At 55.2% G+C, this 11,576-nt stretch overlaps 2 protein-coding genes across 3 annotated transcripts; one reads left to right on the top strand and one right to left on the bottom strand.

Annotated features, from left to right (window-relative positions):
* Positions 1-695: 695 nt before the first annotated feature.
* On the bottom strand, positions 696-3,369 carry LOC134432799 (gastrula zinc finger protein XlCGF49.1-like). The gene is made up of 3 exons (XM_063181713.1): positions 3,313-3,369; positions 2,398-2,456; positions 696-2,095 (listed from the first exon to the last, which is right to left on the bottom strand). The coding sequence occupies exons 2-3, from the start codon at positions 2,444-2,446 to the stop codon at positions 1,440-1,442; spliced, it is 705 nt and encodes a 234-aa protein (XP_063037783.1). The 5' UTR covers positions 2,447-2,456; positions 3,313-3,369; the 3' UTR covers positions 696-1,439.
* A 75-nt stretch (positions 3,370-3,444) lies between these two features.
* On the top strand, positions 3,445-11,267 carry LOC134432804 (gastrula zinc finger protein XlCGF49.1-like). Of its 2 annotated transcripts, XM_063181719.1 has the most exons (3): positions 3,445-3,483; positions 9,923-10,030; positions 10,432-11,267. In XM_063181719.1, the coding sequence occupies exon 3, from the start codon at positions 10,464-10,466 to the stop codon at positions 11,124-11,126; it is 663 nt and encodes a 220-aa protein (XP_063037789.1). In that variant the 5' UTR covers positions 3,445-3,483; positions 9,923-10,030; positions 10,432-10,463; the 3' UTR covers positions 11,127-11,267. The 2 variants fall into 2 exon arrangements, with proteins under 2 accessions (XP_063037789.1, XP_063037790.1); XM_063181720.1 differs by lacking the exon at positions 3,445-3,483 and having other exon boundaries at positions 9,674-10,030.
* The last annotated feature ends 309 nt before the right edge of the window (positions 11,268-11,576 follow it).

Below are 11,576 nucleotides of genomic sequence, written 5' to 3'. Positions count from 1 at the left end.
AGGGATTCTTCCCCTGTGCTCAGCACTGCTTGGGCAGCACCTTGAGCGCAGTGTCCAGTTCTGGCCCCCCAATTTAGGAAGGACATGGAGGGGCTGGAGCGTGTCCAGAGAAGGGCAACAAGGCTGGGGAGGGGTCTGGAGCACAAGTCCTGTGAGGAGCAGCTGAGACAGCTGGGAGTGTTTATCCTGGAGAACAGCAGAGACCTCATCACTGCCTGCACGTCCCTGACAGGAGGGGGCAGCCGGGTGGGGCTGGGCTCTGCTCCCAGGGAACAGGGACAGGACTGGGAGACACTGCCTGGAGCTGCACTGGGGACGTTTAGGCTGGACATTGGGAAGCTCTTCATAGAACGTGTGATTGGGAATTGGGATGGGCTGCCCAGGGAGGTGCTGGAGTGACTGTCCCTGGAGCTGCTTAAAACTGGATGTGGCACCTAGTGCCATGGTCAGGGTGACAGGGTGGTGTTGGGTCATAGGCTGGACTTGATCTCAAAGGTCTTTTCCAAGCTGGCTAATTCTGTGATTCTGTGATCCTGGCCTGCATGGCCCCAGTTTTAGGGGAAACCCCTCTGCAATACCCATAAATACCCTCAAATCCTCCCAAGCCCTAAATTTTCCCCCCAAATGACAGTAAAATCATTGGGTTTAGAGGTCTTTGTTCAAATTCTTTATTTTTATGACAATTTCATGCTTTTGTAGGGAATAAAAATAGATGAAATAAAATCAAGCTCAAAAAAAGGAGTTACTTGTCAGCATCACGAGAATATCTGTAGGGTTGGGTTCAGTGCAGGGAAGAGCCTTTGTTGGAGGGGTTTCCACCCCAAATCTTGGTCTTTGCCCAAATCCATCACCATTTGACTGTGGAAGACACCTGTGGGCCATAGAGAATCAGAATAATGGAACCACTGAGGCTGGAAAAGACCTCAAAGACCATCCAACATTGCTTGATGCCACAGGAAGAAAGGATTGGATGGGAGATCTGAGACTTTTAGGGTTGAAGGTTAACAAATCCACTCTTCCCAATGAATTCTTGATGCCAATTCTGAGTCCCGATGGATATTCCTGCCCCTGCCTTCATCTAGGTACCCACAGGGAATCAGGAGGATGTGGAGACCTCCAGCCAGGTGTCTTCTCAAAAGAGTTCACCCATAACGGGGGTCACCAGGGATCTGCCCAACAGGGATCACTGGGGATCACCCAAAGCAGATCCTCCCATGGGGGATGGAGCTGGAGCAGCACACAAAGCTCTTCCTGCACTCGCGGCACTTGCAGGGTCTCCCTTACAGGTGGGTGCATTTGTGTGACATCAAGGCAGAGCTCTGTCCCTTCCCACACTCCCCACACTCGTAGGGCCTCTCCCCGGTGTGGGTGCGCCGGTGCAGGGTGAGGGTGAAGTTGTGCTTGAAGCTCTTCCCACAGGCAGGGCAGCAGAAGGGCCTCTACTCCGTGTGTGTTCGCTGATGTATGAGGAGATTTGACCTGGTCTGAAACTCCTTCCCACACTTGGGACACTCATAGGGCTGGTCCTCACTGTGGGTCTTCTTGTGGTCAATCAGGCTAGATCTACGGCTGAAGCCCTTCCCACACTTGAAGCATTTGTAGGGTTTTTCTCCTGAGTGGATCTTCTGGTGCTGGACTAGGACTGAGTGGAAGCCGAAGCTCTTCCCACATTCCCCACACTTGTAGGGCCGTTCCCCAGTGTGCTGGCGCATGTGGGGGATGAGCTGGTAGTTGCAGTTGAAGATCTTGCCACATTCCAAGCACCTGTAGGGCCATTCCCCTGTGTGTACTTGGTGGTGGATGAAGAGGTGGGAGGTGTGGCTGAAGCTCTTCCCACATTCCAAGCACATGTAGGGCTTTTCCCCGGCATCAAACTGCTCATGGATCACCAGAGTGGATTTCTGGATGAAGCAATGGGGGCGTCTTTGCTCCTCAGAGCACCCTGGGCTGGGTTTGGAGCCCTTCCTTGTGGGGGATTCCTTTGGCTTTTCCTCCCTATTGGATTCCTGCCCCTTGGAGCCGCTCAAAACGGCCTCTTCCATGAGGTTCTGCTGTGGGGATTTGTCCACCCTGGTCTCCATCTCCAGCTCAGTGCCTGGGGGAGGAAAGAGAAGGAGAGAATGGGAGGAGGAGAAGGGAAAAGGCAGAAGGAAGGAGAGGAAGGAGAGGAAGGAGAGGAAGGAGAGGAAGGAGAGGAAGGAGAGGAAGGAGAGGAAGGAGAGGAAGGAGAGGAAGGAGAGGAAGGAGAGGATTTTCCTCCATGCCAGAGGGAAGGGAAAGGAGATCCCCTCAATCCATCCCTGGCAGGATGGCGTTGGCAGTGAGGCTGTCCTGCAGCGATGCTGGGCTGGGAGATGGAGCAGCAGAGAGGGGAAAGGGGCAGTGATTCCTCCTCACCTGCCTGGGTATCCTGGAGCATCTTCCTCACTGCCCCCTCCTCCTCCATTTGGCCAAGCCTTGGGAATAAGAAGTCGGATTTTGAGGGAAAAACAAGGGGTGAACACATTGGCCTGAGAGTTCCTCCTGCCTGAGTCCATCTCTAGAAGTCACCAAGTACCTTGTGTCCATGAAAATCGCCAGAACGTCAAGACTCAAGAGGAAAAAAATCCCTCCCTGGGTTTTCCCCTTGTGGATGCTGCGGGTCCCGCATATATTGGAGGCCTGCTCCAGGAATCCCAGGGATTCCCCCCATGCTGGGGTTCTGGGAGTCCCCCTTCTCTGGGCTGCTGAGGGTCCCATGGGTCCCCCTCTCTGGGGTTGCTCTAAGGGATGCCGAGGGTTTTGGGGTCCCTCCTCCCCTGACTCTCCGCTCCGGGGTGCCGGGGTTTTCCTCCCTCTGGGGTCCCCACTTTGGTGTCCCACGGTGTCCCCCGCTCCAGGCTCATCCCTTCTCTGCTGCCTCTTCTCCAGGCTCCCCTCACTCTCGGCTGTCGGGGTCTCCCCGCTCCAGGCCCTCATTTCAGGGTCAGGCACTCCCGGGGCTCCCCCTTTTCGCGTTCCCCCTCTCACAGCTGCTCCTCTCCTCCCGCCACGGGGCTCCGGGGACCTCCATCGCCCACCCACCCGCAGCCGCACCGGGAAACTCCAAACAAAAACCTTCCAAGACCCCCGCAGGATCCGCCCAAAGGGGGTTTCGAGTCAGCTTTGGACTCGTGTAAGATCCAAACATCGCTCCGCCCGCCCCGTCCCGAAAAAAAGAAACAGAAACCGCCAAAGATACTTCGGGTGAGCTCCAAATACCCCTCCCTCCTTCAAAACAATCCTGCCGGCATCGCCCAAGATATTCGGGGCGAGGTGTCCCTCCCCGCTCACCTGCGGGGCGATGCTCCCGGCGCGAAGGGGCTGCAGAGCGGGACAGCGACGGACGCACGTGGGGCCTCCGCTGGCTGCTCCTCTGCTGGCTCCTCCTCTGCCCCTCCTCTTCCTCCCGCTCCTCCCCCGCCTCCTCCTCCCGTCCCTCGGCTGCCGGCGAGGAGCCCTCGGGTGAGCGGAGCGGGGACGGGACCCGTGAAAGGGGTGGGAGGGGGGGACGGGGGGAGGTGGGACGGGAGGAAAGGGTTCTCGATGAGGGCTCACAGTTAAACCCAGGACCCCTGAACCCCCTCCCTGTGCTCCCAGCCCCTCCCGGTGCTTCGGGGGCCGGGCCGTGCCCCAGTGCCGCCTCAGGGGCTGCTCCAGGCTGACGTGCTCCACCTGGCAGCTGTAGCTGAGCCCGCGCCGGGGCGGCGTTTCCAGCAGCACCAGCAGCTGGTAGGTCCAGTCCCCGTTGGGGACCACGTCGGTGGCCACCACGTGCTCCGAGAGCTCCTGCTGGCCCTGGAACCACCTCACCTGGATGGCAGCAGGGTAGAAATCCATCACGGAGCAGAGCAGGCTGGGAGCTCGAGGGGGGCACCAGCGACATGGACACGCTGGGATAAGCAGAGGGCTTGGGGACCCCCCCAGTGGGAACCTGCGTCCTCCCCCACACACCCCAAGGAATCGCTCCAGGGAATGAGTGCTGCAGGACAGAGAACCGTCCTTTCTCTCACCCCCTTTCTCGTTCCCCAAATCTAAAGACCCCTTCCAACACAACTGGGATTTCCCAACCCCGTGCCCCAGTCTTTGGGGATCCCAGCCCCTTCTTTTCCCCCATTCTTTTGCCCCTTCCATATCATCCCACCAATCCCGAAACCCCTCCCCCGTGCTTGGTTTTGGGGGATACAGGCCCCTCCTGCTCTGTCTGGGGGGGTCACATCCTCCCTTTCCCTCAATTCATGCAGCTCCTGGATGATTTTTCTCTAGGAGGAATACCTGAGTTTTGGGACTTTTAAGGTGTCAATTTAAGCTCCTGCTGTGGCCCCTCAGCTGCCCCTGACACCCTGGGAGTGCTGGGATTTCCCTCCTGGGGACAAGGACATTCATCCCCTTCCAGGAGCCCAATGCCTGGCTGGGGCTTCAGGTCAGGGGGTCCTCGAGCAGCTGCCCCAGAACCTCCCCCTGGGTCTCCCAGCAAAGTGAGAGCCATTTGGCCGGGGGCCCCCAAAGGCCTCAGCAAGCCCCAGGTCCCTCCCAGGAACCCTCAACTCCCTCAAACCCAGCATCCCCCACATGCCCAATAAGTTTCCCCCATGGCACTGGCCATAGCCATGTCCCACCATGTCCTCACCCATGGCTGTCTCCCCACCATGTTTCCATCCCTGTCATTGTTCCCCACATCTCCATCCATGCCCGTGTCCCTCTGTGTCCCATGGTAAAAAGATGAGAGTTGCTGTAGCACATCAGAGGAGAAGCAGCATTTGTTTAACCCATGGTCTGCCAGGGAGCCATGAAACCGTGTCCCATTCCCATCCTTTTCGCGTTTGGACTAATACATGAGCTGCTTTCTTGTTTCCTTTTTCATCTCTTTCTCTGCTTTTCCATTGTCATCTATTTGCCAACAGCAGTTTGAGTCATTGAATTTTCCACAAACTCTTTTTGCTAACAGATGATCTGATCCCATCCCATGGTTAAGTGTTGTGTTCCTCATTTCAGTGGATTGGTCAGCAGGAAGGTCAGGAGCTGGAGCTGTCTGCTTGGTTATTATTGCGAGGGCAGCTTGTAATCTAATGATGCCATTGAAATGAGAAATGGGTTCTGTGGCTCCTGATATGAATTGGTTCGGGTTCCCAGGGGCTGGTCCATGGTGTTGTGGGATTTGTTCTGCTGGCCGTTTAGCTTTACCCCACTTTTGGGTGCTCCTTCCAGCCAGGGCTGCATCAATTGACCACTTTTCTCTAACTGAATCATCAAAAACTTGGATTCCCAGCTCATTTCTCTGAAGTTGTGTTAGCAAAAAATCCCCAGTGCTCTGATACACCCTATATAACACAGACAGTGACAGCACGTGTTGGAGTGGGCAGAGGGATGATTCCCCCCCATTGATTTATAGTGAAGTTTTCCCAACATTCTCCATTTGCTGTTTCCCTTTGCAGCTTCACCTGTTTCTATTTCAGGGTCAGATAACCTCCCCCTGGGCTCTGCCTTGAGCTGTGCAAATTCCATCAGTGCCAGCAGGCAGAGCTTGGGGTGAGGGGCAGAGGGAATCAGCCCAATTCCTGCCCCAGGCAAGAGATCCAGGTACATTGTCCACCCTTTGCCCAGCAGTGTTCATTTGCATTTCTAAAGCTCCTCTGCAGGCTGCCTGGAATGGAGCTTCTCTTCCAGGGAAGCCATTCTGTGACTCACATGTGGCTCCTCTAAAAGCTACTTTTTTACCAGTTTAAGGGTCACTTTTAAAGCTCTTCTAGTTTTTAAAAATGAGTCCTAAATTTGAATATCGAAGAGCCCATACCAAAATTTTGCCATCACAACAGCCACACACGCACATACACAAAAAAATCCAAAACCATAAAGAATTTTTCTTCTCCTACGACTAAAAGCTGACTCTCACACCCCTGGCCCAACACCCCTAATCTAACTATATAAAAGTAGGATTATGAAGAAAAAATATTCTAATCGTGTAATCTTGTCACCAAAACTGCAAGAAGAACCAAAATTCTTCAACAATATTTCTAGTGTTAGAGAATCAAAGCATTAATTGATTCTGTCCAGGATGTGCAACAGAAACAATTTCATCCGCATGTAGCCCGGCTGTGTAGAGAAAAATCATTCCATGACACGTGGGTTTTACTAGATTTATCATTAAGATTTTACCGTCCAAAGCCCATTGAAATAGTTTATTGTTCATTGCTTCGAAGTTGCCGAGTTCTTATTTAGCATTTGGTTTCCTGTTGGATCCGGATTTCTTCCCCTCTGATGTGAATTCGGTCTCCACACTCCTGGATTTCCTTCTCAGCCTTTTCCAGCCCAGGTGTCTCCAGCTCTGCCGGGGGCAGTGTCTGGGGTAGCTGTTGGTTGCTGTTTGCGGCTGGGCAATGTTGATGTTTTGTTGCTGTCGTTATCTCTCTGGGTGTCTTTTGGGCTGTTCCGAGTCTATTAACATGTTAAGCTCATCTCCATTGAATGGTGTAACATCCCTTAAATAAAAGCTTTAAAATTCCTTTCCCCAAGGCAAAGACAAACCAAGCCTGAGTAGAGAAATAAGGTTTAAAAGAACCAAACTCGGTACATTTTGCAGCAGTGCAATGGCAGGCAGCCCAGAGTGTGGGTGTCAGTGAGCCCCAGAGTGGAATTGTGCCGTGGTGTTCCCCAGCAGCTGTGGCAGTGCAGGCCCAGCCAGCGCTGAAGCTGCAGCAGTGGCAGCAATGCTTGGCCCTAGTGGCTGGAGGTGGCAGAGGAGGGTGGCCAGGATTGCAGAGGATTCCAGCCGAGGATCTGTGGGCAGGCGAGGATCTGTGGGCAGGCGCAGGGGCTTGGCCCGCTGTGGAGCCCTGGCTGCTGCTGCGTTGCCTTCGGGGCAGGCTCAGGGGCGGCCTCCCATCCTCCTGCTGCAGGCGGGAAGTGCAAATCTCCGGGGCTTCAGAGCCCTTGAGGCCAGGCTGAGGGCTGACCGAGCCCTGCTCATCCATTTAGAGGCTCTTTTGGTTGTGAAAGCTTTACCTTGATGCCAGACTTAAACAATAAGTGTTCCTGCTGTTATCAGTTTTCAGGCCTCAGTTCCCATGAAAGCTGTGGCTGCACCATTCTGCAGACAATGCGGCCACTTTGGCCACTGGGTTAAACATGTTAGCAGAAGAATTCCTTTGGCATGGCCCTGTTTAACATACTATTCAAATTCTTATTCCCTGTAAGGACCAGGGCAGCAGCCTAAGTTAATCTTCATTTTAACACTTGAAAATTCTGTTTCCTCCTTCTGTCCATCCATCCAGGTTGTTGACTGGCAGAATAGGAGTGTTGTAGGGAGACATCCCTGGCCCCAAAAGCCCTGCCTTTAACAGGGACTCAGTATCAGGCTGTGAGCCCTTCCTTCCTTCTCACCCTTGGAATAGGGTGTTTCTTTTAAACACCTCTTGTCCTGGTTGCTACAAAGTACTTTGGAGAGGCTCCATATCAGATTGTTTGTATTTTCCTGGGGCTGCCCACACTTCAGGGTTCACTTTAGCACAGGCCTTGCCACTCATCTCACACAAAGATACAGCAAGAGCCTCTGTTTTACCTTTTAGAATGCAAATCTATATTTCCACATTAGCCATCGAATCCCTTCCCAGTAAATGATGATCACAATTAGGAGGAAGTAGAAACCCATGCATTTCAAGTCTGTCTCCCACATCTGCTAATAGTGGTTGAAGAAAACACACCTGCTCAATTTTCCCACTTATCGCCTGAATGATCAAACAACTTTTTGACAATTTTCCCCCCTTGGGTCTGAGATTCAGAGTGGATTGAGAGGCCCCCGTGTCCATCAGGAAATGCCTCCTCTCAATGCAGACCAACCCTGAATGTTCTCAAGGGCTGCAGTGTGGAGGGTCCCTGGTGTGATGGGAGCTGTGACAGCCCTGCCAATCCATGTCCATCAAGGGGTGGACTTGCTGGTGCTGAGGGTGCTGCTGTCTGTGCTTGCAGTGTCCTTGTGCCCTGCAGCTGGAGCCCTGGTTCCTTGCCAGGGGCTGTTTGGGTGGGCTCTCCCCTGCCGAGGAGGGCAATGCCTCTGCCAGGTGCTTGTGGCCGAGCCGTGCCCTGGGTGCTGGGGCCCCCTTGGGCCCTGGGGTTGATCCCTCAGGGGCTGTAGGAACTGTGCCCTGGCCTTTGCCTTCAGCTTGGCCTTTTGCTGCTCCCTTCTTGCACTCACCTGCTGTGCCTTTGTGCCCAAGTGCTGCAGGGCCTTCTTGTGCCCCTCCTGCAGCCCCCTCAGTGCCTGTGGGTGCTCATCCTCTGACAGCTGCTGAGCTTTCTGCAAAATCATTTGTTTTCCAGCGACTCAAAGAATATCTTGATCCTTGCCTTATAATCCGCCTTTCCCAGGTGTTCCTTGCTCCTCCTCCCTGTGCTCAGGGTGCCCTCCCCAGCCCGTAGCCCAGAGCCGCTCCCTGTCCTGCCGCAGTGTCCAAAGGCGCCCCCGGCGGGCAGGGCCAGCAGCTCCACGGGGCCGGGCAGCGGCCGGGGCGTCCCGCAGCCTCCTGGGGGCCGGGGACCGCTGCCGGCCCTGCCCGGGCTGGTGGGGTCAGGCAGCGCCTGGCGCTGAGCCCCGGCTGCCCCACAGCCCCGGCCCGGCCCCGCAGCTCCCCACAGGCCCCCAGCCCGTGCTCCCGGTGCCGCAGCTCTGCGCCCGCTGCTGCCGCTGCCGCCCACAGAGAAACCCCCTGAAACCCTGACCTCATTGATTTCCTCTCCTGGAAACTGGGGATACAAATGATCAGCTGACAAATGTTGAGGTTATGACCCTGCTGAAAAACATCCCAATCCTCAGTATTTTTCTCTTCCTCCTCTTTTCTTTTTCTTACCACATTAATTCCTCCTGCTGCTTCTTGCCTTAACCAGATTGCTGCACACTCCCCTTCACCCAATCCCTTCCCAGCACACCAACACCATCCATCCCGTTGTCCATATCACTTCTCCACTTCTCTTATTGCCCCTCTGGGTGTCCAAGTCCTTAGTTACCTCTGGGCGAATGTGCAAACTCAACATTCTCCCCTTTTGTATAAAATACAATATTCATGGCTCTGTTAAATCTTCATTCTCCTTCACAAAGTTCAGGAATTTAGCAGGACCTTGGCAGAGCAGCATTTCTTGTTGATTAATAACATTTTCTAAAACTCATGATTTCTCCAGTTACTTCCTTATCTACCTCAAAGGAGATCCACACTATCTGTTCGTAAAGACACTTTCATCTCATTCTTTTCAATACAATGGGAAAAGGGGGGAGAAGCCTTAAAAGGGCATTTAGGACATTAAAACTGCAAGGGACAGGGGAGGGTCAGCCCTAAACTGAGCCAGAGGAGAGCTGGGATTTAGAGGGGATGGTAGACAAAGGATAGGAGAGGTGGATAAGGGCAGGGGGACAGCAGCAAAGGGGTTCCCTGGTGTTCCCTTTGTGTGCCCATCACTCAGTCCCTGGAGCGATTCCCCAGGGCTGTGGGAGGGGATGGATCCGCGCTGGGCGGTTCCCCAAACTCCCTGTCCATCCTTGGGGAGCTCCTTGGGCTGGTTCCCCCCAGCCAGCAGCCGGTGATGCTTTTTCAGCTGTGGGGCAGAGGGGGGTGGGAAAGGGGGATCTGGGTTGGTCAGGGAGGAGGAGGGGAGGGGGAGAGGAGAAGGAGGAGCAGGAAGAGGAGCAGAAGGAGAAGCACAAGTTTCCATCCTGCTGGTGACTGGGTGGGGGAGCTCACCCCAAATGTATCAGGGAGTCCTCCAGAGGGGTTCTTCTGGGGGAAGTGTTTGGAGTTGGCAGATTCCAGAATCAAGACTCAAATATCTTAGTGGTCCCTGAGAGGGTTTGGTTTTTTGTGGGTATGTATGGATCTTGCAGGACCCCAAAGCTGATCCTCCTTTTGGGAATATTAAGGGTCCCTCATGGCAATCACCAGGTTCTGGTAGGGGGAGGACATCAGTCTTGGGGACCCTCCCAGAAGAGCAGTGGAGTGGAACCTCAAGACCCCAGGAGTGGGAGAAGGTGAGAGGGGTGGTTCCATGGTTGGGTGAGACCCAGCAGCCTGAAGAGGGGAGGGAAGGGCCGGGGGTGTGGGGACCCCTGGGATCTGTGGAATCCTGGAGCAGAGAATCAGGGGAGAACGGACCTCTGGGACCCTCAAAATCCCCTGGGTCATCTGTATGCAAGACTTCAGAGAGGGGGAACTCCAGGAGCCACGGGACTCCCATCAGCTCAAGGAAGAGAAACCAAACCCCAGATTGAAGAGACAAGAGGGGCAGATCTCCTGTGGGGGTCATTTTGGGAGCTGTATCTTGGTGCTTTGCAGATTTTTCTGAACTCAAAAGCCTGGAGACTTCCAGCAATAGTCCTCTGCAGGAGGAACCCTCAGCCCAAGGCTCTCACCCCTTGTTTTTTCCCCCCAGACCAGGATTTGTCATTCCCAAGCTGTGGACAGATGGAGAAGGAAAAGCCCCAGAGATCCCTCACGAGGAGCGGCTGCAAACCCAGCCCAGGGAGCTGTGAGGAGGAAAGAGCCCCCCTGACCCAGGAAGGCAGCCAGAGATCCAGTCAGAGCTCAGAGCTGGTGGAGAAGCCTCAGGCTGGAGAGAGGCCACACAAGTGCTTGGAATGTGGGAAGGGTTTCAGGTACAGCTCCCATCTGAGGCAGCACCAGGTGATCCACAGTGGGGAAAAGCCCTACAAGTGTGGGGAATGTGGAAAGGGCTTCAGCAAGAGCTGCAACCTCATCAGCCACAGCAAGATCCACACTGGGGAACGGCCCCACACCTGCCAGGAATGTGGGAAGAGATTCGTGCGGAGCTCCGGCCTGAAGGAACACCAGATGCTGCACTCTGGGGAGAGGCCCTTCGAGTGTCCTCAGTGTGGGAAGAAGTTTCTGAGGCCATCCCGCCTCCTCCTGCATCAGCGCATTCACAGGGAGGAGAGGCCCTTGTGCTGCCCCGACTGTGGGAAGGGCTTCAAGCGCAGCTCCACCCTCCTGAACCGGTGCCTCCGCACTGGGGAGAGGCCCTGGGAGTGCCCCAAGTGTGGGAAGAGCTTGGTGCGCTGCTCCAGCTCCCCTCCCCATGGAGCATCCACGTTGGATGATCCCCAGTGACCCCATTTGGGCAGAGCCCTGGTGATCCAGGATCCTGATGATCCCCTGTTGGGTCGGGGGAAGGTGTTGGAGAGATTTCTTTCCCTTCTCCTTGTGCTGCTCTGATTTGGTTGGTAATAAATTCCCTCCGTGTGCCCTCGCTGGGTCTGTTGTGCCCGTGCTGGTGCTCAGGGCAGAATCCCTCCCGTTCCTTCTCAACCCCCCCAGTGCCTCCCCCGCTGCCCCCGGTGCTTTGGGGGCCGGGCCGTACCCCAGTGCCTCCTCAGGGGCTGCTCCAGGCTGACGTGCTCCACCTGGCAGCTGTAGCTGAGCCCGCGCCGGGGCGGCGTTTCCAGCAGCACCAGCAGCTGGTAGGTCCAGTCCCCGTAGGGGACTACGTCGGTGGCCACCACGTGCTCCGAGAGCTCCTGCTGGCCCTGGAACCACCTCACCTGGATGGCAGCAGGGTAG

The sequence above is a fragment of the Melospiza melodia genome (genome assembly GCF_035770615.1).
Source record: "Melospiza melodia melodia isolate bMelMel2 chromosome 7 unlocalized genomic scaffold, bMelMel2.pri SUPER_7_unloc_1, whole genome shotgun sequence".
NCBI lineage: Eukaryota > Metazoa > Chordata > Aves > Passeriformes > Passerellidae > Melospiza > Melospiza melodia.
This window is presented reverse-complemented; position numbering and strand designations above follow the sequence as displayed.

Bases quoted from the DNA above. Each gene is read 5' to 3' on its own strand.
- LOC134432804 (XM_063181719.1), top strand. From the start codon at position 10,464: ATGGAGAAGGAAAAGCCCCAGAGATCCCTCACGAGGAGCGGCTGCAAA.
- LOC134432799 (XM_063181713.1), bottom strand. From the start codon at position 2,446: ATGGAGGAGGAGGGGGCAGTGAGGAAGATGCTCCAGGATACCCAGGCA. The intron at 2,096-2,397 runs GTGAGGAGGAAT...TTCCTCCCCCAG, and splicing joins GCTCCAGGATACCCAGGCAG to GCACTGAGCTGGAGATGGAG.